The 16595-nt window shown below is 40.3% G+C and overlaps 1 protein-coding gene across 2 annotated transcripts in view; it reads left to right on the top strand.

The window, feature by feature from the left end:
* The window catches only part of ZC4H2 (zinc finger C4H2-type containing), a 30671-nt gene continuing 14076 nt past the window's right edge, over positions 1 to 16595 (top strand). Inside the window, exon 1 of one of the 2 annotated variants that reach the window (XM_054574194.1) lies at positions 1 to 185. In XM_054574194.1, coding sequence (XP_054430169.1) covers positions 133 to 185 — 53 coding nt within the window. In that variant the 5' untranslated portion in view covers positions 1 to 132. The remainder of the gene's footprint in view (positions 186 to 16595) is intronic. The other variant, XM_054574195.1, reaches the window with a different exon arrangement.

The raw sequence follows: 16595 nt of genomic DNA, 5'->3' as shown, positions 1-16595 counted from the left end.
AGGCCTTCTTTGAGTCCCTACCGCACAGACTCAGAGCCCCATGCCGGGAGGAGGTGATTACATTGTGTCTATTGTATCCCTGGATTTGTGTGTTTGTACATTTCTCGGGACGTGAAATTGAAAGTGAAAAGCATGGCAGATGAGCAAGAAATAATGTGCAAATTGGAAAGCATTAAAGAGATCAGGTAAGTGGAACGTTGCAGCGCCCCAGGCCCCCTTGAAACCGCCCCCATCTCTCGCTGAGGGAGAGGGCTGAGTTACCTTGTAAAGTACCTATTGTTGGGCTACTTGCTGAGGGGGGTGGGAAAGGAGCCCATACACCACGGATTTCAAGGATGGGAAGGAGGCTGGAGTGAGGAGAGACAGAGAAACCGAGCGACTGACGGAGAGAGACCTCGCCAGATGTGGCTGAGAAAGCCAGATGGAGGCACAAGGCGGAGGGAGGGGGATGTTGATTCCAGGACACTTTTATCTTCTTGGGAGTTGGGGGACATTCTTGCACCAATTATTTTTTTTCAGTGTTTGTTGGCTCCGAGGTGTATTTGGCTCCTTGCTCTTTAGGTGTCGAGATTTTTTTCAGTCTCCCATTGAACTTCAGGACCTGGAGCACGGGTGAGCGTTTTGCGAGCAGAGCGTACCGCGTTGGAGCTGGTGGCGGCTTCCAGATACTGCCGGCTGGGAGTGCTGAGGAATCCCAGCCGGCCAGGATGGGGAGGATGGCCAGTGCTCGCGCTCATTGTATTTGCTTTCACTCATTCACCACTTTCTTCCTCTCCTATCCCGTGCTCCGGAAGGGGGATGGGAGCGATGGAGACTGGGCGGGGGGAGGTCCTGCATCAGTTAAGATCGCAGCAGTTGCTCTGAGGCGCCAGAGGTGAAGGGGCAGGAAGGCAAAGTGGGAGTTGCCTGTGTCCCCGACGCCTCCTTCCCTCTGGGAGTGGCTTTGACTAGGCGACGATGTTGTCCTTGCTCAGAACACAATAGCACCCGGTCAGGGGACTGCCTGGGCTGGCACCAGGCCTTCCTTCACCTGCCCTCCTCTGCCGGAGGACCGCTCCCCTCCCGCCCCAGCTCCCACCTTCATTCCGAGAGTAGCATGGGTCCAGCGGTCTCCCTTTAGTGATTTCCAGCAACCTAGAGAAAAAGAGGGGAGGGTATTAAGTGTATCAATTTAAGAAATAAGACTTTGACCAAGAGATTTAAATTAACCCTTGGAATGAATGCCTGGAATGAGATTCTACTTTATGGTAGTGGGTGTACACTTTCACATTTTTTGTCCTTGTGGTGTTGTATTTCTACTTTGGCAAGGGTGTAAAAGGAAGGCAACTATTGTTTATTGAACCCCTGGTGTGCCAAGTCCTTTGACCTACTATTGCTCACGTCAGCAAGAGACCTGAGGGCTTCCTACACCTTTACAACTGAGAAAAACAGAAGCTCAGAAAATTTAAGTAACTGTTCCAGAGCCAAACAGCCTGAAAATGCCAGATTTTGACTGGAACCTGGTCAATCTGCATGCAGAGGCTCTGGTCTTCCCACTCTGTCCCATAGAGAGTCTGAGAAAGGACAGAGAGAAGGGGCATGCTTCAGGTTTTTCTGCAAAAGCATCAGGAGATAGGGAGGGAGGTAACTTGGTGCAGGAAAAGGCCAGCTGTCATGATAACACGGTAGCTAATGAGAAGATTAGGTATGCAAGTGGAGAGCCTAAACTTTTATTTTCACTAGACTTTAAAGAAACCCCTGTCCAAGCCCAAGGGAAGGAATAGTTGGGAGCAAGGAAAAGTGATCCCTCTCAGTGAAGACCAAATGGGGAGTATGACTTCTACCCTTACCAGTTTTAAACCAGGCATTCCTACCACTAATACTTGGGATGGGATCATCAGAGGCCTAGAGAGAGGGCTGAAGTCATCCCCAACCTGGATGTCAGAAACCCAGTGAGAACCTAGGTTTCTACTGGCTCCCTTCCCTGGAAAAAGACAATGTAAGAGCAGGTCTGCAAAAACAAAAAATTTAAGAGATTCAGAGTGTTCAAATTTAATTTAAAAAAAGATCACTTGTCATACCAAGGTTATCAACTTAAATGACAAGAGAAAGTAAACATGCCAGCATTGAGATGACACAGAAGTTAGAGTCATCTGGCAAGGATTTTAAAGCAGCTGTCATTAAAAACTTCCAATGAGCAATTGTAACACACTTAACAAATGATAAAATGGAAAATCTCATCATATAAGTAGAGTCCCAACAAAGAAATATAACACATAAAGAAGAATCATATGGAAGTTTGAGAAATAAAAAATACCATGGCCAAAAAAAACCTTTAAAAACTCTAAAATCCTTCTTTTCATTAAGTTATTGGAGTGACATTGGTTAATAAGATCATACAGATTTCAAGTAGACATTTCTATGATACATGATGTGTTGCATCATGTGCCCACCACCCAAAGTCAAATCATCTTCCATCATCATATATTTGACCCCCTTTACCCTTTACTAACCCCACCCCCCTTCCGTCTGGTAACCACCATACTGTTGTCTATTTGTTTTTATTTGTCTTGTTTGTTCATTTGCTGCTTTCTGCTTTATATCCCACATGGGTGAAATTATATGGTCCTTAACATTTTGTTTGACTTACTTCACTTAGCATAATATTCTCAAGGTCCATCCATGTTGTTGCAAATGGTAGTATTTCATCTTTTCTTATGTCTGGGTAGTATTCCATTGTCTAAAGTCTTGCTCCACAGAAAGATGGGAGATTCAGAGAAAAGAATCAGATAGCTTAAACATAAAAAAATAGAAATTGCCCAATCTGAATAATGGGGAAATTAGATTTAAAAAAACGAAGATAAAAAAGAAAGCATTGACCAGAGACTCCAGACCTGTGGGACTATTTACATTCATGTTAATAGTTACATTCATGTTAACATTCATGCCAACAGAATCTCAGAAAGAGAGGAGAAAGAGGGCAAGACTGGAAAAGTACTTAAAGAAATAATGGATAAAGCTCTAGCTGGTGTGGTTCAGTGGTTTGAGTGCTCGCCTGTGAACCAAAGAGTCACCGGTTCAATTCCCAGTCAGGGCACACGCCTGGGTTGTGGGCCAGGTCCCCAATGGGGGGTGCACAAGAGGCAGCCACACACATTGATGTTTCTCTCCCTCTTTTTGTCCTTCTCTTCCCCTCTCTAAAAATAAATAAATAAAATCTTTTTTAACAAGTGGATAAAAGCTTCGCAAATTGAGCAAGGTCATAAACCTCCAGATTATGCCCAAGAAGCCAAGTAAACACCATCAGGATAAACCAAAAGAAATTCACACCAAGAAACATCCTAGTCAACCTTCTGAAAACAAAAGGCAAGGAAAACATCTAGAAATCAGCCAAAGGGAAACAACACCTTACCTATATGGGTAAAAAAATAGAGTAACAGTGGGTTTCTCTTCAGAAACTCATGAAGCCCTAGTGGGAAGTGGCACAACATTTTCCAAGTGCTGAAGAGAAAGAATCATCACCCCAGATCCTATGTCCAGTGGTAATATCTTTCATGAATAGAGATAATCAAGACATTCTTAGGTGAAAAGAAACAGGGACTTTATCAGTAGGAGGTCTACCTTATAAGAATGACTAAAATTCTTAAAACAGAAAAGAGACATTAAGAAGGAACCTTAGATGAAAGAACACAATAGGCAAAAACACAAGTAGATACAACAGAATTTCTTTTCCTCTTAAGTTGTCTGAATTGTTTGATGATTGGATTAAATTTTATGTCAGTTTCATGTTCTCAGTATACATAGAGGAAATATTTAAGACATAAACTGGGGAGTGTAAAGGGATATAAAGGGGAGATGAAGTTTCTATATTTCACTTGAACTGGTAAAATGATGACATCAGAAGATGATGATAAATTATGTGTAACATTATACTGACAGAAAACACTAAAAAAGCTATTACAGAGGGATTCACTAAAAAGAATTATAGAGAAACCAAAATGGAATTTGAAAAAATGTTCAAGTTACCCACAGGAAAGCAGGACAAAGAAGGCAGAAAAACTAAAAACAGAGGGTACAACAGGTAACAAAAAATAAAACAGTAGGCTTAACATATCAGTATTTATTTTGAATAGAAATGGTGTAAATACAATTAAAAGACAGATGGACTTAAAAACCATGACCCACCTATTTGCTATCTACAGTAAATTTACTTCAGGTATAATGATCAAGTAGGTTGTGAGTAAAAAAGATAGGAAAAGATGTCATGCGAACATCAATCAAAAGAAAGCAGGAGCCCCTAAAGCGGATTTCGGTTGCTCTTAAGTGTAAGTTTCTATCCTGGATGTTCTCTTTTTCTCTGTATATATTGTACTGGGTAACCTCTTGTGCTCCCATGGCTTTAAATATTATCCCCCATGTCCCCCATCTGTACCTACTAACTTCCCCCGATGCTTCAGCCCAGTACATCCCACAGCCTGTTGGACTTGTCCACCTTGTTATTCCACAGACACAACTCAAACTGGCTAACAACTCTTCAGACTTTATCTCTCCCTGTCCCAATCCAGCTCCTCCACCCAAACCTCTGGTTTAATGCTATCATTTTCTGCATAGTTCCCTCAGGTTGAAACCTCTTGGTCACTTTGCAAGTCCTACTGTTTCTACCTTCAACATCTGACTCAAATTCCTGTCCCACTCTCCACCTCTATATTCACTGCTCCATTTTACACCTTCATCATGACTGTCCTGGATATTTATCATGTTGTATCCATTTCCACCTAGAAAAGTCTTTTTCATCTTCATTCTTCTCCCTGCCCCCCCCATCTTCCATGCCATCCATACTATGTGAAAAACTTTCCTAAAGCACTGGTGTCCTCAACCACATTCACTGACTTCCCATTGCCTGTAGCAGTATTTTTCAAAACACAGGTCACGAACCATTAGTATATCATGAAATGAGTTAGTTGCTAGTAGCATTTGTAATAAAGATGTTTGTGGTTCTGCAAAAAATTAAGAGTTACCATATGACCCAGCAAGCAATCCCTCTTCTGGGTGTCTACCTGAAAAGCTTGAAAACATTTGTTCACAAAGATATATGCACCCCTATGTTCACTGCAGCAAAAATTAACAGTAGCCAAGACAGAGACAACCAAATTGTCTTTCTATAGAGGACTGGATAAAGAAGATTTGGTATGTACATACAATGGAATACTACCCAGCCATAAGAAAAGTTGACAACATGGATGGACCTTGAGAATACAATGCTAAGTGAAATAAGTCAGAAAAAGCTAAAAAACATATGATTTCACTCATGTGGGATATAAAACTGAAACTTATAAACACAGAAAACAGTGTGGTAGTTACTAGAGGAGAGGGGGTAGGGAGTAAAGGGTAAAGGGGGCCAAATATATGGTGATGGAAGATGATTTGACTTGGGTGGTGGGCGCACAGTGCAACATACAGATCATGTATCATAGAATGTACACTGGAAACCTATATAATATTATTAACCAATGCCAGCCCAATAAACTTAATTAAGAAAATAAAATAGAAACTATCAGCAAACAATTGCATAAGAAATGGTAGATAGTCTTTGTGGAAACTTGTTTCTGCTTTATATCATGTATGTGTATATTGGGTCACAATGTGAAATTCATTTCTCAGTGTAGGTCATTTCTTGCTGTATGTCTATTGGCCAGGCATTTGTCTATAATTGTTGCCATTATATTCATGCCCCTGTCTCTCACAAGTCTGTCCCAGATGAACCTTTCCAGTTTTCATTGACTCTATCCTTTGTCCACACAGAAGTTCCTGTTTCATAAATTTCCATTCCTCCAGGCCTTTGTCAATGCTGATCCTTCATTCTTGAATGCCCTTCCATCATTCCATGGCTGTAAAATCCTGCTCATCCTTCAAGGAAGACCAAGAACAAACACCACTTCTTGTTTAAAACATCAAATTGCACAGTCCAAATGAATCACTACCTTTTTGGGCCCCCACAGGGAGATTTTTTATAGCACTCAAGTTATTTTGCCTTATGATAAAGCTTTGTATTGATGTGCTTTCTTCTTTCCTTTTTTCCTTCCTTTCTTCCTCCCTTCTTTCCTTCCATCCCTCCATCATTGCTGTAGCAGCTTTAGCAGGCTTCTCTGTCACCTGGCTTGAGTGCTCATTCAACAGCAAATTACAGGACAGCTGAGACCTCTGGGACTTAGGGACGGGCAGTTCAAGCCAAACAATGCCGACCATTGGAGAGGGAATGGAAAGGATATGGCATTTGGTAACGAGCTATGTAAGAAAGTCTTCAAGGTGAACTGTTCTAAGAAACCTGCGGTTTTGACTGTAGCTGTTTTTCCACGTGAGCAAATAAATATTAAATGGAAGAACACTTGGTATTTGGGCAGTGTCCTCATCAGACTAGAGGAGGAAGGAAAAGCTGGTTGTTGGTTGTTTTTTGTTTTTTTTAATTTCAGTGACATTTACCAACCACCTGCTCTGGGCCACACACAGGGCTGGGATGTTCTGTGGGAACCAGAAAGATGAATTACACCTGTTCTTAAGGATCTTAGAATCAAGGTGAATAGCTCTGATTTCTCCTGTGAGTTTTAGACTCACTATCCAACTTCCCACTTACCCAGCGTCACTAGATATATCACTGGGATCTCAAACGCGCTCCAATAGAACTCTCAATTGCATCCTACCTGCCCCCAAGCATTCCCCTTTCTCAGTCTTTCCAAACAGTACTGAATGTCACCCCATTCCTGAATCTGGAATTATTCTTCATTCCTTCCTGTCCTGACGCCCTGCATCTGAAACGTTAGCACATGGTCATCAAACCTGAGCATGCATTAGGCTTCACTTGGCGGGTTGTTGAAACAAAGATTACTGGGTCCCATCTTGAGTCTCTGATTCAGTAAATGTGAGGTGGGACCTGAGAATTTGCATTTCTAACAAGTTCCCAGACAATGCTCTTGCTGCTTGTCCAGGAACCACACTTGGAAAATCACTGCATTAGTAAGGCCTGGTGCACTATGCCTATTATTCTGGATCTGTCTGCTGCTTACCATTCCCTTAGCTCATTAACAAATCTGAGCAGTTTTCTAGCCATCTCTACTAGTCAGTGTCTTCACTTCATCTGCCACTCCTCAAATCCTACATGTCCCAGCTGTCTTACCCTGCTTTTTGAGTAAGTTCTGGGGCTAAGTTACCTCTGAAGCTGGGTGACAGATGAGCCTGCTAAATTTGCCCCAGGAGTGAATAATCCATTGTTCCAGAACTTCTATTCCTCTCCACTCTTCCTCCACATTAACCAGCAAAAAGCCATTGGAAAGATGTTAGCCAGTTGAATGTTTTTGTCTTGGTGCAGGAGTCTGACTGGAGAGGCTCTGATCTAGGGAGGTAAAAAATCCTGGATCAGCCCTGGCTGGTGTGGCTCAGTGGATTGAGTTCCAGCCTGCGAACTGAGAGGTCACCAGTTCAATTCCCAGTCAGGGCACATGACTGGGTTGTGGATCAGGTCCCCAATTGGGGACATGCAAGAGGCAATCGATCAGTGTTTCCCTCTTTCCCTTCCTTCCCTTTTTTCTAAAAATTAATAAATAAAATCTTTTTTAAAATCTTGGATCAACAATTAAGTAAAACTGTGGCCCCAGGAATTGTGGGAAAACCTATGGAAACATTCTGTGGTTTTCCTGGGATTCTGTGGCCACACCAGCTGCACTTTAGCCTTTGGGAGGGTTTCATTAGGAAGTTTTTCCATTTTAATGACCTGGATGCTTTCTTCACTTGTGCTGCCAAACATTCCATAAATCCCATCTCATGAAGTCATCCAACAACTTTACTGAGTCCCAATCCTCATGCAGAATTTCCAAGGTTCTGAGAAGTTCCATGATGTGACCTTTTTCACCCTGAAATTCGTGACTGGCCCAGGACAAGAATTTGCCCTATTGGTTTCTGTTCCATGGCTTGGAATCCGTTATATGAGGAAAGTTCCTTAGTGTGGTGGAAAGGTGATTAGTTAGGTTCAGCACACTGGATTTTTCCACTTGGCTTTGTGATCTTGGGCAACTCATTTTACTTCTCCTACCTTAAAACTGTTCATCTATAAAAATGAAGCTAAATATACCTTGTTCATATGGCTGTAGTTAGGATTACATTAGCATGAAAAGTGCCTAATAGTTGCTGGAACGTAGTAGACCACCCCCCCAAGTAATAATAGCTACTATTATTATTAAACAAAGCCTCTCTTAACACTCAATTCCTTTCCAGTTCCTGGCACTTACAGATTCCTAATAAACCTTAATTTGAGTGAATAAAAGCCCCCCCCCACCACATGCTAATGTATTTCTTTCTCTGAATCTACTAAAACTACCATCAGCATCCTATATTTACCACCTATTTGCATTCATTTTTTTTGTCCTCTAAATGTAATTGTTGAGCCCCACTGATGGTCAAAGCAGTGCAGTAGATGACATGGAGCTTACAGAGAGAAATGTGGTGTAGTGCTAGTCTCTAGAAGGCCCTTGTGTATATAGTACCATCCGGATTTCAAATTGCTTTATGCATAAGTCTATACATTTAGAGGACTCAGTTGACTATTGCTGCATGTTCTTGGGCTAGTTCCTTTCCCATTCTGGATATTTGTTTCTTCATCTCTGAAATGAAGGGGATGGGTTTGATTGGTGTCTTGCTGTCTTTCTCTTGCAAATAATGTTCTGAGGAGCCCTGGGAGTGCCAGAGAGATATATTAAGGACTCCTGTGGTAGAGTCAGCTACGGTTGGATTTGAAGAGAAAATAACGACTCTGGCGGTCTCACTTCCACTTCAACCATAGCGGTTATGATTTGGTCTGTTTTCTATATTGGATCACAATCATTTTATTTGAAGAAAGGGGTGTTGTCGTCCATCACCCACAGGATCCATCACACTGTTGGGTAAATGGTACTTAGTTAATATTTTTTGTCTGCTTGATTGATAGAGAATATAGAGAAGGAAGCTAGTATATGTGTGTGCGTGTGCATTTAAGTAGTGGCTGGCATGATTCCCATTCTGTAGACTTGAAAAAAGAAAGGCCTTTTATTTAAATTTAATCTTAACGCAGACTACCCAGTTGCTGGACAGACGGTAGAAGGCTGGTCATTAGATACTAAGCCTAAAGAGCACAGTAAAGACAATTAACCACAAGGGCAATGACTCCCCAATTTCCTTTTTTTATTATTAATCCACTTCCCATTCCTCTTGGGGATCTCAATTGACTAACTGCATTAAAAATCTATTTCCTCTCACAATTTGACAAGTCATTTATTGTCCTGGGAAAACAGGAGCTGAGTAGAAACAGCTTAGAATTTGGGTTCAGGTGGTGATATGGGTTTAGATTTAATTCTCTGTATAGTAAGAAGCCACTAGAGGATATGTATATATTTTTAATCCTCAGCTGAGAACATGCTTATTGATTTTAGAGAGAGGGGGAGGGAGGGGGGGAGAGAGGGAGAGAAACATTGATGTGAGAAACATCCATCGGTTACCTCTCATACACGCCTTGACCAGTAACTGGGACAGAACCCACAACCTGGGTATGTGCCCTGACTGGGAATCGAACCCGCAACCTTTCAGTTTATAGGACAATGCTCCAGCCAGCTGAGCCACATCAGCCAGGACATTAAAAGATATATTTTTAATAGCTTTATTGAGTTGTAATTTACATACCATAGAAACTATCTATTTTATGAGTAGATTTCAATGACTTTTAGTAAATTTACAGAATTTTGCAACTATCACCACAATACAATTTTAGAACATTTCCATCATCCCCGAAAGAGCCCTTCTGCCCAGTTTCAGAAATCTCTGTTATCCACCCACAGCCCCAGGCAACCAGTAATATACTTTCTGTCTCTACAGATTTATCTTTTCAAGACATTGCATGTAACTTAGCATGTTTGTTTTTGAGTCTCATATGCATTGTAGCATATATCAATATTTCTTTCCTTTTTATTTATTTTTAAAAATTTATATTGAACTTATTGGGATGGCATTGGTTATTAAAATTATATAGGTTTCAAGTGTACAATTTTATCATACATCATCTGTATATTGTATTGTGTGATCACCACCTAAAGCCAAGTCTCCTTCCGTCACTATTTATCCCCCCTTGACCCTCTTCTACCTCCCCCATCACCTTTCCCTATGGCAGTCACCATACTGTTATCTGTGTCTATGAGGGGGTTTTTAGATTTTATTTATTTTTTAGAGCAAGGGAAAGGGAGGGAGAAAGAGAGGGAGAGAAACATCGATGTGCCAGAGAAATATCGATGTGCCAGAGATACATCGATTAGTTGCCTCTCACACACCCTCAACTGGGAATTGAACCAGCAGCCTTTCCACTGAGCCACACCAGCCAGGGCTTTGAGGTTTGGGGTTTTTTTCCCTTTAACCCTTCACCTTTTTCACCCAACTCCCCTCAATCGCCCTCCCCTCTGACAGCTGTTAGTCTGTTTTCTCTATCTATGAGTCTTTTTCTATTTTGTTTGTTTCATGGTATGGGTATACCACATACTCTTTATTCACTCACCAGTTTACAAACATTTGGGATGTTTCCACCTTTTGGCTCTTATGAATAATGCTGCTCCAAACATTTGCATATAAAAGTCTTTACATGAAAATAGCCCTGACTGGTGTGGCTCAGTGCATTGAGCTCCACCTGCAAACCAAAGGGTCGCCAGTTCAATTCCCAGTGCAGGGCACATGCCTGGGTTGCAGGCCAGGTCCCCAACAGGGAGCGCATGAGATGCAACCACACATAGATGTTTCTCTCCCTCTCTCCCTCTCATCTCCTCTCTAAATATAAAGAAATGAAAACTTAAAAAAAACATTTATTTAAAAAAAATCTTTGCATGAAAATATGTTTTCATTTCTCCTGGTTAGATTCCTAAGAGTGAAATTTATGGGTTATATGGCAAGCATGCACATACCTTTTTAAGATACTGCAAAGCTGTTCTCCAAAGCGGTGGTGCCAATTTCCATCCCCGGAAACAGAATACGAAGGTTTCAGTTTTCTCTACATCTTCAACAATACTTGTTATTGTGTGTCTAAGAAGGACATTATAGCCACTCCAATGGTGTGAAGTGATAGTTCTTATAGTTTTAACTAACGTTTGCCTAATGACTAATTTTGTTGAGCATCTTCTTCATGGGTTTATTTGCCACTCATTTATCTTCCTTGGTAAAGTGTCTACTCAAACCTTTTCCTCATTTACCAATTGAGTTGCTTTTTTTTACTTATTGTGAATTTTGAGTGATCTTTATATATTCAGATCCAAGTCCTTCATCATATATATGCTTTGTCAAGATGTTCCCCCAATCTGCAATGTGTCTTTTGAACTGCAGAAGTTTTGTGCATTTTTTTTAAATTTTTAAAAGGATTTTATTTATTTATGTTTAGACAGAGGGGAAGGGAGTGAGAAAAGGAGGGAGAGAAGCATCCATGTGTGGTTGCCTCTCCCATGCCGCACCACTGGGGACCTGGCCCGCAACCCAGGCCTGTGCCCTGACTGGGAATCGAACCCATGACCCTTCGGTTTGCAGGCTGGCACTCAATCCACTGAGCCACACCAGCCAGGGCTGAACTGCAGAAGGGTTTTTTGTTTGTTTGTTTGTTTGTTTTTGTTTTTTTAGTATAAATGAAGAAATCCAATTCATCAGTATTTTTATGGAGTGATTTTTGTATCATATAAAAGAAACCTTTGCCCAACCCAAAGTCACAAAGATCTTTCAGAAATTTTATTTTTAGGTTTTATACATAGACCTATTGTCCATTTTCACTTAATTTTTGCACATGATGCAAAGTGTAGGTGAGAGTTTATTTTTGCATGTGGATATCAGTTGTTTCAGGACTGTTCAGTGAAAGGGCCATCCTTTCTCTACTGCATTGCCTTTGTACCTTTGTCAAAAATCAGTTGTCTACATACAGAGGTGGGCAAAAGTAGGTTTACAGTTGCATTGTGGCATCCTTTTGAGTTAATAAAGCTAGTGTAATAATCATAACTTGCATGTCTTTTTCCATGTGAGCAGTTGTGAACCTACTTTGCCCATCTCTGTATTTGGGGGTTTATTTCTGGACTCTATTCTGCTCCATAGGTCTATTTGTATATCTTTTTATTTTTTTTTAAAAAAAGGTCTTATTTATTTATTTTTAGAGAGAGTGGAAGGGAAAGAGAAAGAGAGGGAGAGAAACATCAATGTGTGGTTGCCTCTTGCACACCCCGAACTGGGGACCCGGCCCACAACCCAGACATGTGCCCTGACTGGGAATCAAACCAGTGACCCTCTGTTTTGCAGGCCGGCGCTCAATCCACTGAGCCACACCAGCCAGGGCTATCTGTGTATCTTTATGCATTGCTATATGAATTTTAGATTCCAGTATCAATTTCTACCAAAAAAAAGCATGCTGATATTTTGATAGGATTGCATTGGTTTTATAGATTAATTACTTGGATTTCACCAGTGTTTCAAATATTGTCCTTTTTCTGTTCTAGGATCCAATCCAAGATATCACACTGCATTTAGCCAGCGTTCTTTGGAGTAGTGTTAGCATGATGTGTGTTCATCATCCTTTTACTGTTTCTTTAATTTTTAAAGTGGGATTCTTCTAGGCAACCCATAGACTTGTTTTCATTTTGTTTTTATTCAATCTGACTATCTGCTATTTAATTGGTGGTGTTTGGACTATTTATATTTAATGTGCTTATTGATAAGGTCAGGTTTAAATCTACCATTTTATTGTTTTCCATTGATGTCATCTGTTTTTTTTTGTTCCATTTTCCATCCTTTTCACCCCTTCTTTTGGATTATGTGTATTCTATGGTTCCATTTGACCTCTTTTTCTAACTTATGAGCTATCATTCCCTTTTGCTGTTTTAGTGGGTGATTTAGGGGCCATAATATACATCTTGTCAAAATTGATCTCATACTACTGCAGATATAGTGTACAAAATTTACACCACTATACTTTTATTTCTTCCTTTCTGACCTCTGTGCTAGTACTTTCATGTACTTCTTGGTTTAAACTGTCATTTTTTTAAATCATTTTTTACTTTGCAATTATAGTTGACATGCAGTATTATATTAGTTTCAGGTGTACACCCCAGTGCTTAGGCATTGTATAACTTACAAAGTGATCATCCCAATAAGTCTAGTACCCATCTGACACCATACATAGTTTTAGAATATTATTGACTGTATTCCCTATACTGTACTTTACATCCCCATGACTATTCTGTAGCAACCAATTTGTATTTCTGAATCTCTTCACCTTCTTTACCCACTCTCATAATTCCCCTCTCATGTGGCAACCATCACAATATTCTCTGTATCTATGCGTCCGTTTCTGTTCTTGTTCATTTATTTTGTTTTTTTTTAAAGATTCAGTTGTTGGTAGATATGTATTTATTGCCATTTTATTGTTCGTATTTTTTATTCTCCTTTCTCTCCTCTTCCTCCTCCTCCTCCTTCCTCCTCTTCTTCTTCAAGAAGACCCTTGAACATGCCTTCAAGGTGGAGCCAGTATTTCCACAAGCTTTTTGGACATATGAAATGCATTCATAATAACTATTAGTGTCCTTGGCTTCTAATTTTATCAACCATATCATCTCTTGGTCAGTTTTATTATCCTCCATGTTATGGGTTGTATTTTTCCTGCTTAACTGCACACTTGACAAGGTTTGCTTGGATGCCAGACATTGTGAATTTTACCTTGTTGGTTCTTCACATTTTTACATTCTTATACATATGTTTGAGGTTTCTTCAGGCATGTCGTTAAGACAGTTGGAAGCAATTCTATCCTTCTGGGCCTTGTTTTTCAGCTTAGTTAACAGGACCATAGCAGCATTCAGTGTAGGGCTCATTTTCTCCAGTAGTAATGCAAAATTTTGTCTTTGTACTTTAATGCTTTGTGAATTGTGAAGTTTTTCCACCTTTGCTGTTTAGAACAGCCACTATTCCCAGCCCTGCTTGGGTTCTGAACACTTTCCCCCTAATCCTTTTGAATTTTTCTTTGCTTGGCCTCAGGTAGTTTCCTTATGCACATATGCTGATCAATCCCTAACTGAATATTTGAGTAGGATCCTCTGAAGCTTGTAGCCTATCTCTCCACAGGTCTCCCCTCTCCATAACTTGTTCCAGCAAAGTCCAGATGCCTTGGCTTCCCCAGACTCAGAGCTTCATATCCTCAATTAAGGTAGACTGCAGGCTCTGAGTTCCCCACCCCTTCCCTGCAACCTAGAACATTTCTCTAGGCAAAAAGATAAGGTAATCTTTGGGTTCATCTAAGCTTTTTCATTCCTTAGAAATCATGGACTTTGCTCACCCGAAGTCCAATGACTTGAGCATTGTTGTTTTGTATATTTTGTCTGGTGTTTTTGTTTGTTTCTTTTGTTTCATTTGTTATTTTATATGAGAGGGTATGCCTGGTGCCTGTTACTCTGTCTTGACCAGAAGTACAAGTCAAGATTATTCCCCAAATTTGGTTTTAAAATATCAGAATTCACCATTTAAGACACATAGTTTATATTTTAAAAATCTAAAGTTATGATGTGTCTTAAATATAATGCTACCTTTCTATCACTTTTGGCCAAGAGGTAATTGTGCTGTTGTCAATGCATCTGAGCTTGGCCATGGCTGTTCATATTCTCCTCCTTTTAATTGACTTATGTGCCTGATTGCCTCTGTATGTGTTTAGTTTAATTGTCACTTAGAATATCTTCAAAAAGATTTCATCATGATTCTCCCTTGAAATGAAAAGTTACTGTGTAGGAGGAATGAATCAGACTACAAACTTCAGATAAAATTAGTGTCTTAAATAAGTCTACAAGAGCTCCTTCAATAAGCATTAAATTGACATTTAAATAATAAGAAAACATTTTGTCATAATATAATTGCTAGCATATTTTCTTAGTAGTGCATAAAATAATGAGTACCTTATGTTCACTGGCATCTTCAATTCAATTTAATACAATAACCAATCAGTCAGAATATTAGTAAAGCTAATCCAACTGAGTTCCAAAATAGCAGCAGTTAAAACAAGAATGAAGGTCATTTTTCTCTCACATTATCAGTCTGGAAAGAGCTACTCATGGTTTGTATAGTTACTCAGTGTTGGGGACTCAGGCTCTTTTTACCATGTACATGATGTTGCCCTCACCTACATGGTTCAGGATGACTCAATGTTATGTACACATTTTTGGCAGTGAGAAGAAGGCAAAGGGGAAGTAAATGGCATGCTTCTTTTCTTTAGAGTCACAGCCTACAAGTTGCACTTATCACATGTGTTTTCGTCCCGTTGGCCTGAATATTGTCACATGGGCACAAATAGCTGCAAAGTAGATGTCCTTATTCCAGGCGCAGATGAAAAGAAGAGGTTCTATTTCTATTGAAGGAGGGGTGAATGAATTTGGGGAGACAAGGGGCATTTGTGTTCTTTGTATGAACCCTAGGGTTTTCAAATTGTTGAGCTGCCTATAGATGGAGTGAATTATGTAGAGAAATAATGAGAGCTCCATGGCTAAATTGTTCAAAGAAGGCCTAATTGAACAGTTGGCAGTGATGTTCTAGAAAGCATTTACACAATGGTTGGGGGGAGGAACTAGATGCCTTCAAAGGTCCTTCCCAGCAGGGACATTCACATGTGCTCATATCCTACCCACATTGGACTTGGAGTCCCTGGAACAACTTGTATATGAATCACTTGGCTGCTGTCAGTGCCCAGCATTGCTCCATGTTTCACTTCACTACAAATGGCCAAATAAATACAGACCTTTAGATAAAATTCTCATCTAACTGCCAGAGATCAGAGATGGGGCAGTGGGGTCAGAGCTGTAATAACTTGGCAAAACTCTCAATCAGATCTTGATGGTGGTAGAGTAGAGCTACTACGTAAGTCAGGCAGAGGTTATCTAAGAGAGAAATGAGAAAAGCTCAGGGTGCATTCTGTTACAGGTGTCCAGTTGAGTGGATCTCCCAAGCTTCCCCTTTGCTCCTGCTCTCTGAGTACAAACACAGATACAGGAGCCCACAAGCACTACTGGTAAGAATGTAAACTTGTGTAGCTATCCTGCAGAGCAAATTGGCACTGCTTAGATGAAATAAAAATATATATTACCGGTGTCCCAGAATTTTCCCTTGTGGGAAAATTCTCCCTACATTTACTCTGAAAGATACAAGGATATTCATCAAGGTGTCATTTGTGGAGGGTAGAAATGAAAGCAAAGTGAGACTTTACCCTTGGAAGAGTGGACAGGTAAAATGTGGTGGATGGCCACATTTAGAAGCAAAAAATCCTGGATGTTAACAGACTGCTGCTTGAAAATATATATGTTTTCATTTCTCTGTAGTGTGTGTGTGTGTGTGTGTGTGTGTGTGTATTATGGTGCCACAATGAAATAACTCATTCTGGCTTTAACAGAAGACATTTATTTTCTTACAATCCTGAAGACTAGAAGCCCATGATATAGGTGCCAGCAATTTTGTTTTATGGTAAGGGATATTCCTATCTTGTAGATGGCTGCCTCTTTCCTGTGTCCTCACATGGCCTTCCCTCTGTTCTGACACGGAGATAGAAAGAGCTCACA

Source organism: Pteronotus mesoamericanus, unplaced genomic scaffold (genome assembly GCF_021234165.1).
Source record: "Pteronotus mesoamericanus isolate MK-2021 breed Mesoamerican mustached bat unplaced genomic scaffold, CSHL_Meso_final contig_256, whole genome shotgun sequence".
NCBI lineage: Eukaryota > Metazoa > Chordata > Mammalia > Chiroptera > Mormoopidae > Pteronotus > Pteronotus mesoamericanus.
This window is presented reverse-complemented; position numbering and strand designations above follow the sequence as displayed.